This window comes from Caretta caretta, chromosome 1, assembly GCF_965140235.1.
Source record: "Caretta caretta isolate rCarCar2 chromosome 1, rCarCar1.hap1, whole genome shotgun sequence".
NCBI lineage: Eukaryota > Metazoa > Chordata > Testudines > Cheloniidae > Caretta > Caretta caretta.
The window spans coordinates 335,188,216-335,206,003 of NC_134206.1; the positions used below are offsets into that span (position 1 = coordinate 335,188,216).

Here is a 17,788-nt window from a genome sequence, read left to right on the forward strand (position 1 = left end):
TAATTTAGAGAAAGGCTTTAAATGTCATAAGTAAAAAATATTGCTGCTGAAAATGGATAGCTGTGAGGGACGATAGGGATTCCTCATAGTCCAACCAGCAGATTTTTCTCGATTGTGTTCTAGGTTTTCTGGATACCCGCTATTCTATAAACAAACCCCAACACAATACAACAAAAAAGTTCTATAAAACTCTAGCAGGAGTTCAACTAGCAGAATGTCCAGGTTTTCTCTAAAGGGCAGACAATGTAGTGCACAGTTGTTACTAAATGAGAAGTAATGGATATCATCGCAGATGATACAGTACAGCTTTCTGGACCTTTTCATGACAATCTTGGATGGACATTTTCATTACACACTCTTGGATGGCTCATTACTTTAAAGTGTTCCAGAGACTTGCTTTAAAGAACCCCTGCCACATTTGGATATTTAATTACAGGGACTCATTTCAATTGGGCTGGATTTCCATTATTTTTAAAGGCTAGTGTTTGGGCCTGAATAAACTCCTGAAGCATTTAAACAAAATGGGTCACCTGCTGATGTCGATGCTCCATTTTCCCCTCAGACTTCAGTGGGAGTTTGGAAAATAGGAATTACCATATTGGGTTAGATCAGGGGCCATCTACACCAGTGCCAACTGCTTCAGAGAAAAGTGTAAGAGACCCTGAAGTAGGCGGTTATGGGATCATGGAAAATGTCCTGCTAGCTCCAAAAGTTAGAAGTTTGTTTATGTCTTGAAGCATGAAGGTTTATATTCATTGCAAAACTTTATTTTGTTCATATTTTGTATTATAACTCTGCCCAAATAAATGGCTGATCTTTGAATGCTGCTAAACTCTTTGCTTTTATGATACCACCAAGTCTGCCTGGGGAAGGACTTCACAATGTAGCCACTTTCCCCACTCCCTTCACCATTGTTTTATTTTGGGGAAGATCATCATTTATGTATTAATGTTAATAAAGTCTAGTAAATACAAGTGGGGGCCCAAAATAGCAAAAACTTTAACATTCCATTTCGAAGTCAAATTGTAGAATTTTGCACAGAAGACAACCCCATCAAATAAGCCTAATAATAAATATTACTTTCCCCTATTTAAGATTGTCATGTGCAAGCTATGTCTTCACACACACATCCCTTTCTTAGAATTATAGTTCCTTCCTTCACAGGTCAGAAATTACATCCATTTTCCCCCCAAATTCTCCCAACTTATTTTCCATTCCAAAAACACTCCTCTTACCATGTCCATAATAAATTCTTTCACAGATAGAACCATTTTTTCCTTCCAATACCTATGGATAATTTTACACCTATCAATAGACTAAAGAACTCTAGGTCTGTTGTTCCCTTGGCATTTCTATAAGATTAGACATACTGCATATTCTACCATTATATACGCACCTCATATATCATTTTGCTTCCTTTTTTTGTTCATAGACTATGTGATTATATAAAGATGTTATACTTATGGAGCATCCATCCTGATTCCATGATTTTAATTTCCTAGCTTTTCCCTCTGGATGTTTCTAACTCATCTTTCTTTTTTGAAAATCCTCCTTGTAGTTTATTGCCACACTATTTCATGGCACGATGCCTCCCTCCTGCCATCCCCCCGACCTGCAGCATGTCCAACAATTATATTAGCCACCCAGTTCTGATCCTGTTCAGTATTCACTCAAAAGCCACACTGAGCTTTAAATGCACAAAATGGTCGTTGCCACAGTCTTCATTTCTGAGCTTCAACAGTTGCAATTTTCTTATATTCTGTTACTAAAAATAGAACTGCTTCCAACTACCCGAGCTGGAAACCCACAGAAAAGCTAATTAAACAGTTGGTAAACAATGCTCCTCCCCATTGTGTAAATGGTAGGATAAGAACAGTGGCTCAGCTCTGTGCTAATGCACCAGGTTTATGTGCCCCTGTAAGTCTTTGAAATCTATCAAGTGTCATTTATTTAATTATTCTTCGCAGTTTACTTCACAGATAAATTACCATTTAGGTAAATAAATATTTGTCTGCTAGATCAACAAATGAGAAAAAAAAGAGCAATTGCTTCTTTTTTAAAAAAGGCAATATGAGCCATACTCTCAGTTTGTGAAAATCAGTGCAGCTACATCGATATCCATGGGACTTTGCTGATTTACACCACTGAGAGACTGGCCCTGTAGGTTTAACTGGAGCTCATCAGCACAGGGATTGTTTTCAATGGATTCAGAGAAGGAAATACGCTTCAAAAGGTGAGGTGCTGTCACATAACGACAGGAACAAATATCTTATTATAAATAGGCATCTTGTTCCCTCTTAAGTATCAGCTACCCTTGTCCACAGCATGATACCAGGCTGCATGCTGGATATTCCATGTTAAAAGTACTCAAAGATTGAAAAGCACTGGGGGGGGGGGTTAGATTTTCCTGAATATTTATCAACTCAGCATATGTTTTCTTGTTCTTTGAGCCTCACTGTGCGCCCCTTAAATGGGGCAGGATCAGAATCATTCAAATACATTTGCTTAGATGTTGCCTCCATTCCTGTGTCAAGGTCCTCCAGGCCCTTATCTATTACCTATACCACATGCTTTCCCTCTGGTTTCCCAAGTAATGAAGGACACATCTCATGTTTTGGCAGGTACCAGGTAACAGTTCATAGACTGATATACAAACAACAGTAAGAACTGCCCTTGTGCATTAGCAACTGCAAAATAAAGCTCAGTTTAGGACTGATGTTGCATTGTTTTCTGACCTCAAACCCATCCTGACTTCAGTATAAAGAGACAGAAGGATTTTTTTAAAAAAGGAAAGATATAGCCTTTAAAACAGCAGAATTTGGTCTTTCCAGATTTGAACTCAGAGAGTAAGGATAAAAAGAGAGAGTGTATGTTAAACAGAGGGAGTGAATTTCCCTCCTGATCTCATTCTAACAGCTATGAGCATTCCTTCCTTTGATCCCCATATAAATCAGCCCACCCCACCTTCAAAAACAGTTGTTGGAGAGTGTGAAGTTTGGTAATAAACACAGTCTGACTAGCTGCTTGTCCTTTGACAGAACACATCACACTCCAGCTATATTGAGCACTACAGTTACAGAGTCAATAAAATGCTAACTCCCATTATATTACTTGCAATTTTCATGATTTCAGGTGGTTTTTATGTCTGGATTACTTGGTCTTCCTCATGATTTTTTGCCCTTTGGAAAAAGGTTACCACCTCCCATTCTTCTCAAGGGGACTGAAGCTTGCATCCTCTTCACAATGTGTGGCCAGGGAGGAGACAAAGACATTTAGCTAGAGTGGCTTGCTAAATGAGGGAAGTAGAGGAAAGAAGCAAATAAGATGGAAACCATAGGGTATGGGTAACAGAAAAGGGCTTGTGGGGGGGGGAACATAGAAATGGGACAGCAGCTAAGGAAATTTATATTGCAGGAAGAAAAACAGACCAAGGACTGTGGGAAAGAGGAAGACAACTAGGTGGGAAGGAGAGACATGGGGGCAGACAGACTACAGGGGAAGGAAATTAGAATGTGAGGTACTGGATATTGTGAGGGGGAAAGAGAGATTATAACGGGCAGGAAACTGAGCAGAAATGGAGGGAGACTTTGAAGGGAAGAGAATGTGGTGGTGAATATTAAGGGGAGCAGAAAGGGAGATGGGGTGAGAGGAATACTAGGAGACTGAGAGAAGGAGTCCAGGCAGGAAGGTTGGACAGTGATGAGGGAGGAAAAAAGGAAATAGCATGCCAGTTTCCAACTTTAGGTGTTAGGAGAAGGTACATGGAACCAGCAGGGAAGTCAGGGGGAAGCCTCACATTTTTGTGAATGCATTTATTTAACAGCCAAGTGTGGGGCTTTCAAAAGTGATGATGGGATTTAGTAGTGTAAGCCGCATTAAAAGTCATGGGACTTTTGCAACTGAATCCCTCCGTCACTTTTGAAAAATCTCTACCTGAATTTTAAACCCAAATTCTAGAGGTGCAGGATTTCTGCCCTAAAGACTGAAAAATTCAGAAGACAGACACAAGAACGTGAGAATTTGTTGTTTGGTTTAGTTTGGTGGTTTTTGAAGGGCAAGGGGCTCTGATTCCAGTTTTTCACACTCTCAACGGTTGGCAATACCGTGGTTAGGAAGAGAATCCAAGAGATAAAGTCCACACACATTGAATGTTCTTTTCTTGTCACTATTCTTCCTGTGCTTCTACTCTGCTATGGCAGTGATGTCACAATGATCTAACCCAGATAGATATTTCTAGTTTATTTACTTGGATACCAAACACCCTTAACTAATAGTTTCTTTTCTCAGGTACTAAGTAGATTGAATTACACACTTGAATTACCTGCAAGTATTTGGCTGGTGGTCTATTTTTACCAAGTCAGGTCTTGCTAACTCAATAAGGAAAGTATGGTATTTTTCTGCCCTGCTCAAAAACTGACATAAAGTGCCTCACCACTTCCCTCTTTTTCAAAATTCTTGCAAGAAAGAACAATAAATAAATAAATGTTGCCTTTTTGGAAAGAATGGTGGTTACAAGAGTTAAACAGAGTCTGTTCCAATAATTGTCTTTTGTGGAAACATTTTGCTACATAGCTACATGGGAAAGACATATTGTCGTATTTTAACAATAAACAGCCCCACTCAAACTCTAGCCCTTTTATCAGTTAAATGGCTTTCTGATCGTTGCCTGTTTAAATCCTGGCCCACTTTGCACACATGTATCCCTCAAACTTCAGGGGTTTGGGCACATCAGAATGAGTCTGCCTCCCACATACAGTAATGTGATTAATGGAACCTGAAAGAACAGGTACAACTCTGTCTAACAGATTTAGGGAGAAGTTAAAAGACTGTGCTGGGGAAAAGTGACTAACAATTAATAAATCCTTTCATTCAATAATGCTCACTGATCAAGAGGAGGAGGAGAGGGAAATAAACCATGTTAATGTTGCTATACTGACAGACATGAAAGAGAACTTTTACCCCAGGGTGAGCTCTAAAGAATGAGTACAATAATCTACCATGCTATAATACCACTAATTTCAAAGGGTTCAGTAATCATCATTATTATTAGTCTGCCTTTGCCTCAAAACCTAGGAGATCTACTTCAGTATCTGCCTTTAAAATACAGGAAATTCATCTAAAGTAGCTTTTGATTACCCTCCAAGTTTCAGAAATATTTAATTAAAAAAAATACAAGCTCTCAAATGAAGCATTAGAATTGTTCAGCACCACTTGCTAATTAAAAATATGCTTTGACATTCACAATCTAGAAACCCAGTTGCTAACGTATATAGAGTAAATATAAATGCCACTGCCTACCTCAACTATGTGCGGCATCGGATTAAATCCACAGAGATTGCACACGATATTCTTGCATTCTGTACATGTATTAAAGTTGGGAGGATCCTTAGAACCAATGTTTAGTCCAGTTTTACAAAGAGTACAAGTTGATTTAGGTAGGGTAATTTTTTCCAGTCCTGGTGGCCCAGCAGATTTTTTAGATTCAGCAATTTGAGGCTTGCTGTCTTTTGCAGCAATAGGTTTCTTTTCTAATACAGATCCTTTAACGGTTACAATGTTATCTGTCTTGGGTGGCTGTGACTTTTCTGCCACAGGAGGCTTGGCTTCTTTTTTCACAGGTGCTGCTTTTAGAGATGGCTGAGCCTGACTGGCCTCTTTGGATGGTACCTGAGACGGTGGAGGGGGTTGCTTTGTAGCAGGCCCCAGTAGAGGGCCTGAGGATTGAGCTCCTTGTTGGCCTGATGTGGAGATTAAATTTGAAGCCTGGCTAAAGATTGACGCGCCAAATCCAAAGAGTTTCCCAGTAACTGTTTCTTGTGGAGTTGTAGGCTGTGGTTTAGGGGTGTCAGTAATACCTCCCAGATTTAGACTGAAACGCCTTGGTTGCTCTTGGGCTCTCTGAGGCTGTTGAGGCTGAGGTGTTGGCTGCACGGGGGTAGGCTTGGGGCCTACAGCTGCTTGTTGTCCTTTTGGAACCTGCTTGGCATCAGGTTTTGGGGTTACTTTTATTTGTGTCTTCTTAGGGTCTTCTTTAATTTGTGTTGGCTCAACAGTGTCTGGTCCAGGCTGAGAAACAAATTTAGGATCTGACTTTTGCCGTGACACTTGTGGTAAGGTTTTGGAATCTGGCAGGACCGCTTTATCCCCAGCCAGATGGGTGTCCAGCAACAGCTTGGCATGTTCTGATTTCTGAGATTCCATTGCTTTCTGTTGAGTTGACGGAGCTTTGGGACCTTGTGAATCCTGTTTCAGACCAGACGCTGAAGAGGCAGGCACACTGTCAGTTGTAGGCTTCTTTTGCTTATCTTCGACCAATGTTGGCTTGACCTGGCCAAATTTTGGAGTGGGTTCAATTTGCTGAGAGATGTGTGGGGTAACAGGCACAGTGGGTGGCTGCTTTGATTTCACAGGGGGAGAGCCAGGCATGGATGGTTGCTTTGTCAGTGGCGGGGGCTTTTTAGGTTCTAGGGACTGGGAAGAAGCAGGTGTTTGAGAAATATCTTTCTTTTGAGCAGGCTGCTGGGGCTGGGAGGGCGCTTTGGTTGTTAGAGTTGGAAAGGTTGCCTTCTGTTTGGATGGAAGAGACTGTGGCACAGGACCATGAACAGAAGCTAAATCACCACCTAGTGCTCTTTGCATCTGGCAGTTTAAACAGAGCCATTCTTTAACCTGCAGGAAAAGATTTAAAATTAGGGTCATGTTATGTTAACATTAGTAAATCAACTTTTGGCAGATACAAGTTCACCAAAAGAGGGGGAAATATTACCACTGAATATTGCTTTATGGTTAAAAAAATACAACTGAATTTTTCATTTCACTTCTGATTCCTGCAGTCCGGGCCATCAGAACAAGTCCACACTTCAAGCACTGTGGAAATTCATGGGGGCAGCACTGATTTGCCAGCATTGAGTCATCAGCAATACTGATTTGCCAAAAAAAGTTTTAAAAAAAGAAAATGGTAATAATGAAATAATAATAATACTCAAAAATAGTTTGGCAAATTAATGCTGCCAATGAAAGCCATAATTATAATAATCAGAACAAAAATGAATGCATAATTACCTTTAACTGTGCAATTATCAAGTTCCTGGACTAGTTTATAGTTTTGGTTATGTTTTATATAATAGGAGCAAAAAAGTCATAGTGATGCTCTATATGCACATACTGAACTAACAATAGAGGTGTGCTAATGAATTCCATATATTTATGTAGACCCATTTCATATAATCAACTTCTGAGCACAAGTCTTCATCTGAAATAAATGAGGAGCTCTGCTTAAAAAATTATGGCCCTACATGAACCATAATTATGTGTTCCTGCAATCATATCATTATTAGGCTTAGTAGATCCAAAAATAATTACCATAAGCCCCATTGTACTCTTCATTATTCAACACAAAGGGAAAGAATAAGGCAAATAATTCATCTATTTTCTGTACCTCTAGGCCTCTATTACTGTAGTATCCAAGAACCTCACAATTTGTAATGACAGGTTTCAGAGTAGCAGCCATGTTAGTCTGAATCCGCAAAAAGAAAAGGAGTACTTGTGGCACCTTAGAGACGAACAAATAAATTTGTTCGTCTCTAAGGTGCCACAAGTACTCCTTTACAATTTGTAATGTATTTCTCCTCACAACAGCCCTGTGAGGGAAAGAAATGCTATTTTACAGGTGGGGAACTGACTGCATGACTTGCTTAAAGCCTCACAGGAAGTATGGCAGAGAAAAGAATTGAACTGAGCTCTTCTGAGTCCCAGGCTACGACCCTAATCTCAGGACCATTCTTGCTCTCTTCTTATGCCCCCATAACTGTTTTAAGAGAGGAGAGCAGAACAAATACACCATTGTTTTCTCCTGAAGGCTATCTGCACAGTTGCAGTTGGGGCTCCAGAGGATTTCAGAAAGGACAAGTCAGGCCAGAGGAAGAGGAAGATGAAGCCAGGAAAACATTTGTTACACATGGCATTCCCCATGCTTTTCATTACTACTCAGTTTGGCATGGTATCCTGCACGGCAACAATTTCCAGCAGGAGAGTTAGTTCTGCTCATTACAGCATTATCTCCTACTCCTCCCTCCACACTCTCTATTCTAGGGGTGGCCAACCTGAGGCTCCGGAGCCATATGCGGCTCTTCAGAAGTTAAGTATGCGGCTCCTTGTATAGGCACCGACTCCAGGGCTGGAGCTACAGGTGCCAACTTTCCAATGTGCTAGGGGGGTGCTCACTGCTCAACCTCTGGCTCTGCCACAAGCCCTGCCCCCACTCCACCCCTTCCCACCTCCTCCGGTGTGGCTGCCGGTGGGCGGAAGACACTGGGAGAGGGGTGCGGGGGAGCTGATGGTGGGCTGCGGACATATTACTGTGGCTCTTTGGCAATGTACACTGGTAAATTCTGGCTCCTTCTCAAGCTCAGGTTGGCCACCGCTGCTCTATTCCCTTTGGAGGGGAAAGCCGGGCACACATGCAGCCACAAAGCCAGTGATATCACATATCCTGAGTGAGCCACATTGCCAAGGGACAAAGGGAGCTGCACAGAGGAGCAGACCACAGGGGTAGTACAAAATTCCCTATAGGCTCTTGGCTGCCCCAGGCGAGGGGAGATTCATTCATCCTGCTCCCTCCACAGACTTGCAAAACCTCATCCCTATCACCAACGAAGATGAAAACGAGGACATTTTATGTGGTGAACGTTTTGGTATTCAAGGGGATGAGTCAAGCTTACAGGACAAAATAATTAAGAAACAACTTCAGCTCCCATTTCAAGTGTGTGTAACTCCCACTGAATTTACTGCAAGTTGCACCCATGGAAATGAAAACTGAATTGGCCCAGACTGCTTTTTAATTATTATGTTTCCCTCTGTACTTACCCAGCAATACATTTTTAACAATGACCATAAAAGAGATTTTATGATCGCACCCATCTTCATAGATCCAGTAACCACCCCAAACACACCAAGAAATCTGTTATCTGCAGCAGTGGTTCTCAAAGCCGGTCCACCGCTTGTTCAGGGCCGGTTTGTTTACCTTCCGCGTCCGCAGGTTCTACCGATCGCGGCTCCCACTGGCAGCGGTTCACCGCTCCAGGCCTGTGGGGGCTGCAGAAAGCGGCATGGGCCAAGGGACATGCTGGGTGCCCTTCCCGCAGCCAGGGGTTTTCCCTGAACAAGCGGCAGACCGGCTTTGAGAACCACTGATCTACAGGCACTCAGATACCACAGAATATGCTCTGAGGAGAAAGTCCAGGATATACACTTTAGTGAAGGTGTTTTTGAGCATCTTAAACAAGGACACTCCACCAGAGAAGTAGATTACATCATGGAACAGGTCACCCAAATATCCCGAGAGAACCTGTTTCAATACAGAAATAAAACCCCCTTTGACTGCACACCCTTAGTTGTCACCTACCACCCCACACGGAACTCATATAGGGTAGCATCAAACAACTACAACCCATAGTTGATGGGGACCCCATCCTGAAAGAAAGCTTTCCTGAGCCCCCTCTTCTGGCCTTCAGACAACCCCTCAATCCCTCCAAGCTCATCTTCAGAAGCTAGCTCCTAACAAACCAGGACGCACAAACTCAAAGCAGCACCATATCCTGACAGAACAACAGATACAAACCTGCAGACTGCTACAATGATCAACACCCCACACAACATACCTGTAGGGACACATTCCAGTCACAACATGTGGTGTACCTCATCCAGTGCACTAAATGCCTCAATAGCAACTATGTGGGTGAAACTAGACAATCACTACACTCTCAAATGAACTCACACAGGAAAACGATAAAAGACAAAAACACCCTAGCACCTGTGGGTGAACACTTTTCACAAAGTCATCACTCAATATCTGACCTATCAGTCCTCATCATAAAAGGAAACCTGCACAACACTTTCAAAAGACAAGCCTAGGAGTTTAAATTCATAACTTTACAAGACACTAAAAATCAGGTTCTGAACAGATGGATTTATGACTTATTACAACAGTCTGTAACCCATTAATAATCCCATCCAGCTGTTTCTCCCCCCCTCCACCCCCTTCATTTCCTTCCTATGACGCGAGGGGTGTTAATGGGTCACTTCACCTTATATGGTCCCTTGAAATATGCATTAATTACTTTTGGTAAACAATCTGTTCCACCTTGTATTTAGCAATGAAACTGAGTTAGCTTCTGAGACCTAAGAAGAGCACTGTGTAAGTTTGATAGCCTGTCTCTCTCACCAACAGAAGTTGATCCAATAAAAAACATTACCTCACACACCTTGTCTCTCTTACCACCAATAAAGACATTTAAAAAAATAATGATGGCCTTTTAATTTTATCAAATGCTTTCTTCACCATGTGATATAATTAATGGTAAACACAGCACCTGGTTAAGTCCAGCCTGATTATAGTGTCCAATTAGAGTCTAAATAAATAAATATGAGTCCGCTCTGTACTGCAGTTTGCAATATATTAACTTGAGCACCAACAATGTTAAGTGCCTTTATATCCTGGGTTTTCATTTTTTACTTTCTGAATCAAAATAAAGCTTTTAAAATAAAAGTTAATGGGTAACTCCTACAACTGAAATGAAGAAGGAAAAACATAGGGATTTTACCTTTTTTTTTTTTTAAATCCCTCTGTTTTAGCCATAATTCCTTCCACTGAAATGCCTGGGAGGAATTTAAGTGCCAAAACTCCAAAGCCATTATAACCAATATATTTCATTTTAAACTCAGAGAACTGTAGTTTGCATGTGCTTTAACTGGAGGAGTTGTAAATAAATTACGTTAAGAGCTGCATTTTATCAACTAAAACATATTGAAGAATGGGCCTGATCATGTGTCTGCTGCCATCAAAGAGTTTGCTACTGACTTCACCGGGAGTAGGCTTGGGCTGTATCCAGGGCTGCTCTTCCATATTTTTACAGACAATGTAAAATTTGTGGGAGGGTGAGCACCTCTTCCCCTCTATTCAATGACCATCATCATAAAAGGAGAAAGAGCAAGCAGTCAGAGCAATGTGTCATGGGCAGCAATGCCCTGGCCCAAATCCCAAATTCTTTCTTCGTTATATTTATTTCTTCCCAGAGCCAAAAAGGGCAAAATCCTCTAGTGCAGTGTGGCCTCCCCACTGGTCTGATGTAAACAGGCACTAAAGCTAGTGTAATTGGCCAAGGAACAATCACCCCAGTGGATTCTTTGGTGGAGTAGAGGTTCCTATGTTACACCTCTTCCTCTTTACGGAGGAGATGGTATGATGGGATAACATGATTTTGGCAATTAATTGATCTTTAAATATTCATGGTAAATAGGCCCAATGGCCTGTGGTGGGATGTTAGATGGGGTGGGATCTGAGTTACTACAGAGAATTCTTTCCTGGGTATCTGGCTGGTGAATCTTGCCCATATGCTCAGGGTTCAGCTGATCGCCATATTTGGGGTCGGGAAGGAATTTTCCTCCAGGGCAGATTGGAAGAGGCCCCGGGGGTTTTTCGCCTTCCTCTGTAGCATGGGGCCTGGGTCACTTGCTGGATGATTCTCTGCATCTTGAAGTCTTTAAACCATGATTTGAGGACTTCAATAGCTCAGACATAGGTGAGAAGTTTATTGTAGGAGTGGGTCGGTGAGATTCTGTGGCCTGCATTGTGCAGGAGGTCAGACTAGATGATCATAATGGTTCCTTGTGACCTTAATACCTATGAATCTATGAATCCTCATCGCCTAGCTCTCTGATGTGATATTATGTAATTTCAAAATAATAAGCAAACACTAAAATATATTTCACAGCCGTGCCATATGTTCAGAGAAATAATAACAGCTTTCTAATGACTGTACTAGTTAAAAACGGGAGCTCCAAAGTAAGTTTATTCTCTATTTTCTAGCAATACCATCTATGAAGAGTGACCATGAAAGACAAACCTGTACCATCTTATTCAACAGCTCTTCTTTCTCTGTGCATTCAGAGTCAGAACTGCTGACTCCAGTGACAAAAATACATATTTATTGCTTTCATGTTTAACTTTCCTTAGCCATACAGAGACAACACAGCTCAGGAAGACCTGGATTCTACTCCTTCTTGTGCGTTATCAATAGAATTGTTACACTTGTGCAAACCCATTGAAGGCAACGGACTTGCACGGGTGTCACAGAATGCTTTAGCTGACTTGCAGGGTTTTTATTACTGTGGAAGACCCTGCATGATTTTAACTAAAACATATTGTTTTCCAGTATGGCTGCAAGGAAAAAAAAACACATCTTCTTTACATTTCAAATTGAGCACATTTGAAACAACATTCACTGAGACAATAAAAATGTAGCTATTCTAACAGCCAATTCTCAGAGCAAAGCTACGTTTTAAGATAATGAAACAAATTGTCATTTACATTAAGTCTCCTGGCAGTGTAAAGGAGCCTTAAAATGTGTATACAACATAAGCATATGTTCCCAGCTCAGTGTAAAATTTATGAATGCTTTACAATGCAGGGGATTGTAAAGTAGCCTCAGTGTAAATGAGAATCAGGTCCAATGTATTTAAAAGGCCCAACTCTGCACCAAAGCGTGACCTAGAAGTCAATTCCCAGCATGGGAACAAACACGTGTTTATGGCTCCCAAAGCCTCCAACAGGAGCCAGAGACAGGAATCTGAATTTGATTTATAGAATACATTTCTACCTAGATAAAATTAGGCCCTTAAAAATGCAAGTCAGTTATAATTCTATGCAGTATCATGTACGCTGGTAAAGCATCATAACAGAAAAGGCTCTAAGACTCAGAATCCTGGTGTGGGCAAAGAAGGAATAGGTTCAGCTCCAGCCCAAATACAACAGGGATGACATGGCCATTCTAAACTCAGGTATGTAATATATCAGTTAAATAAGCCTTTGCATCAGATGACTGGAGGGTAGCTAAATGTAATGCCAATTTAAAAAAAAAATGTTTCAGAGGTGACCCTGGCAATTACAGGCCAGTAAGCCTAACTTCAGTTTGGGCAAGTTGGCTTAAATCATTTTAAAAAACAGAATTATCAGAAAGACAGTTAAACACAATACATTGGGGAAGAGTCAGCACAGCTTTTGTAAAGGGAAATCATGCCTTTACAAACCTATTAGAATTCTTTGAGGGGGTCATTCAACAACCATGTGGACGAGAGTGATCCAGTTGATGTTGTGTACTTGGACTTTCAGAAAAACCTTGACAAGATCCCTCACCATAGGCTCTTAAACAAACTAAGAAGTCACGAGAAAAGAGGGAACATCCTCACATGGATCAGTAACTGATTAAAAGATAGGAAACAAAAGGTAGGAGTAAATGGTCAGTTTTCACAATGGAGAGAGGTAAATAGCATGGTCCTCTAAGGCTATGTACTGGGACAACATATTCATTAATTATCTGGAGGTGGCAAAATTTGCAGACGACACAAAATTACTCAAGACAGTTAGGTCCAAAGCAGACCATAAAAGGTTACAAAGGGATCTCACTAAACTGGGTGACTGAGCAAACAAAAAAGCAGATGAAATGTAATGTTGACAAATGCAAAATAATGCCAACTCTACATACAAAATGACAGGCTCTAAATTAGCTGTTACCACTAACAGTATAGAACACAAATGGTTAACAAGTAAAAGTTCATCTGTTCTACATAAAAAGCATCCAACCAAGTGAATATTACTGGGATTTGACAACAGATTATCCCTTCTGTTCAAAGAAGGAATCATCCACACTTCCTGCCCAGTGATTACCCAGAAAACAGCATCCCATATCACATGACCTGATGCAGTAGTAAATTACAGTTGCTGGGCAACAGTAATACCAGTGCAGATGGCTCACAGCAGTTGATACCTTTAGCTTTGCAGATTAATTCATAATTTACTTGTGTTAAAAACTGGACGGAAGAGTTTCCTGGGCTAGTGGTAACTTGTTTAAAAGCCTTTTAGCATATTTTCTATTTAAAATGATTAGCCTACATGTTGGAAGGTCAGACATTTCTTGCCATACACTAACGATCGTTCAGCTTCTCTTAGCTCTCTCTTTTTTTTTTTTTTTGCATTAAAGAAACTAGAAGCTACAGGACAACAATGTTTTTAATACGAATCTGCCCTGAATTAAAGAGTACTAATGTAGACATGTAAACTTCCTCTGATAAAGAATAATGGAAAGTGTATTGCATTCTTAAACAGGAATACTTCAGAACAGAACAATACTATTGTGTACGTACTTAGCACTTTTCATTTGAGGAGCTCATCAATTCTTCCAACAAATTCCACTTAGTGTAAACATATACACTATATTCTACTTTAAGTGTATCTTTTTTATAGCAAAGTAGAATTAAAGAAATTACACTAGAGATGAATTTAATCCAAAGTACCAAATTATTTCAGTACACAGCAATGTGTAAACTGCAATTTAGTAAGAGTGAAACTCCAATCATTCTGTGGAGGATTTAACTGCAGATATTTCATTTAACACAAGGAGATAAGAAACGTTTTAGATAAGTGACTGAATATTTTTGGGTCAGATCCTGATCTCTACTACCGTGGTGTAACTCCAGAGTAACTCCACCCACTTTAATGGAGTAGCTCTGGCTTCACACCAGTGTATCTAAGAGTTGAATCTGATATGATATATTTAGATACTAATAAATAAAATAAATACATAATCTTGATCTGATTTTTTTTAAACTTTCATTTTGTCTGCACCTCATACTTATAATAGTTTATGAAAGGATTCAAACACTTACTACTTTTCTATTTTGCACTGCCTTCTTCATGTTGCCATCAGTAATAAATACTTTTCAGGACTAAGAGTATTTTACAGAGGGCTTGCCATGTCAAAGCTATTTCTACTACTATAATAAAGCCTAGACTTGGAGTCTAGGATTGAAGCCTTATTTTTGTTTACAGTAAGTTTCTAGTCCAGGTCACTTTCTGGTTCTCATGCACTAGCACAATGCTGCAGTTTTTGAACTGTAAGCATTGCAGAGAATACTTAGATCTAATAAAAGGCTGTCTTCATTAGCATTTGTCAAAAAAGAAAATAATGAAAACACTTCTAGCAATACTGTATTAGGTTTATCCAAAATGATGTGCTTTTAATGCAAAATTATGCTTGTGAATTCAAATTCACAAAAGTCATAATGAAGGTTCCCCCAGGAATGGAATGTACTTATCTGGGTGGGGCTCGATAAATTCATGAATGGGACTATATAATGAGGTTCCCTAGGACAGCAGGGGACTAGATTAGATGACCCAAGAAGCTCCTTACAGTCCTATTTTCCTCTGAATAGCAAGATACTCCCTTGTGTAAGAACAGTATTTTGAACTATTGTATGTACTTTTAAATGAGTTTCTTAATATAGATGTGCAAAGCAGTTGAGTTATAATTGCAGTGGATATCATCAGTGAGTTTCCTCAATTTCTCTGTTTAAATTCTTAATAACATGTATTTAACATGCACCTTACCAAACCATTCCCTCACCAAAGACATGGCACAATAAAATATATAAACAATGACAAGTATTGGTAAATAACTATTATTTATCATGAAGAACATTCCAATTCTGTAACAAAATGGAAGGAGAAGGTAACAGGAAAGTAGAAGGGAAGAGCAGCCATATTACACCACTGAAAACATGTGGAATGGGTTACTGAAGGTCAGAAGAGATGGACTGAGATAGATTAAAGGTGGAATGAATTGTTTGAAAGTAGCGGGATCTCTAAAGGCATGTGGTATCAAAGAGAAGCCCATGGAGGAGATCTGAAAAATATAACTAGGGTCTACAACATTAAGAGCTCTAGAACTTGAGTCCATCTGCCCCTTTATGGACATCCAGTGTAATGAACATACAGGTGCATTATCTCAGCACAATCCCTGGCTGAGTATGTGTTATGCATCTTCTTTAGTGGCTGGTTCACAGAGGATGACAGTCTGCTACAACTACCAGCCAAAGGAAACAAAGTATAGAAGTTCATGCACTTTGGCAAAGCAAGTATTTAAAGATATGAGTAGTGCTTAAAGGATCTGGAGGTGCTGGGATCAGTCCTCACTGATGACCTGTGTTGTTGGTTTTTACAATAGGGAATGTAAGAAGGAAAATAAAATGAAGGGGAAAAAATTCCAAATGATTACACAATAAAACACATAGTTAGGAGGCTGGTTATTTGAGGGACATTCTCATTATCTTTTATGTGAGATTCAAAAGTGTGTATATGAGAAATAGAACGGAGGACCAAACATCAACTGTGTTTAGATGGGTTTTTTTACCTTATGTAATTGTTTCTAGGCACTCATATAACACAGTGATGAACTGAATATAAATACCTAGACAGATTAGAGAGACATACGTTGCCAGACACTATTTATGGTGTGTTTTCTGTCTAGAATATGCTGCACAAAACTGAAGACAGACAATACCTTGTCCAAAGATATTTGCAATGTAAGTTAGTTCAGTCACCTGGTGCAAATGATGATCTGATCTCCTAGCAGTACAGTATCACTTCTGGGTCTTGGTTACAAAGTTCTCTATCGCGAATTGAGGTGGATAGGCTTCATATAGAATGTGAATTTTAAGTAGGGATTTAAATGAAGAGAGGGTGAACCTCTGATGTTATTTTGTACTTTCTTCTGTGCTGTGCTGTCCTGATGCATTGAATACACTTCTGGAGCTAGTCTGCCTGGAGCTTCTGGAGCTAGTCCTTATTCAACCCTCCTCTTCAAGAGCCACTTCTGTTGTGATGCCTGCAAGAAATCTGCCAACTAGTAATATAGAAATGTAGGAATTGACATACTGGACCAGACTAGTGGTTCAATCACCCATCACTGCCAGTGCCCAGAACCTGATGCTCCAGAGGAAGATGCAAGAACCCCTGCAGAAGGCAGTTATAGTAGTTTACAAAGGAATAGTCAGGGAACTAAACAATGAAAATCCTCTGTTACATGCTGTAGCTCTTCCCCCTACCTTTTGTTCATCTGTTTATTTTTCATTTAGAATTGTCATTTTTTGGGAGAGAGACTGTGCCTGAATAAGAGAGAGTTCCAAATGAAAGAGGTATGAATGGAAAACACGAAGGGGAGCACGAGAAGCTTAAATATTACGCAGCAGGTGAGAAGAAGTCAAAGAAGGGATTTCATTAGGTAAATGGTAAGATCTGAGTGGTGAGAGGGAAGATTATTTTAACAGATGGACTGGAGAGTAATAAGGACAAACCAGGAACATAAAGTTTTCACAGTAGTCACAGTGACATACAACTAAGGAACAAAGTATTGTTTTCAAGCAGTATGGTGAAAAGAATGTATGAGATGTGGTATAGGAAGAAGCAGCAAGATTTGGCAACAGCCTGGGCATTGGATGAAAAGAGGGATAAGATTTTGAGCTTAATAAAGGAGGGCAGAAGGGCTCAGAGGGGAAAGATCAGGAGTTCAGGTTTTGTTATATTCCATTTCAGATGGTCACAGAACATCCAAAATGAGATTTCAGCAAGATTGGAGATGAGAGGCTGAGCAGAAGGGGAATGGTAGATATGGGAGTCATCAGCATAGAGCTAGTAGCTGACTAGATTAGAAGCACTTCTTCATTTATTGAAATGATTGCACTGTGAAATAAATGCCTTACCCAGGTTTATTTCAAAGTACGATATGAAATTCAAATGTCCTTTTACATATGTATGCAATCAGATGGTCTTAAAGGCAGCTGTATTTATTGTCTCAACATATTGAATTTCATACCCAGGCATAATGCCTACTTAAAAAGTTAGTGGAAAATCGAAGATTTTTCAAATACTTACAGCTCTCTCTAAACCAGTTTGGTT

General features: G+C 40.1%; 1 protein-coding gene across 5 annotated transcripts in view; it reads right to left on the minus strand.

Moving 5' to 3' along the window:
- The window catches only part of PCLO (piccolo presynaptic cytomatrix protein), a 537,772-nt gene that overhangs the window by 508,396 nt on the left and 11,588 nt on the right, over positions 1-17,788 (minus strand). For all 5 annotated transcript variants that reach the window (XM_048836504.2, XM_048836503.2, XM_048836502.2 and 2 more), the window contains exon 3: positions 5,299-6,669. In XM_048836504.2, coding sequence (XP_048692461.2) covers positions 5,299-6,669 — 1,371 coding nt within the window. The remainder of the gene's footprint in view (positions 1-5,298; positions 6,670-17,788) is intronic.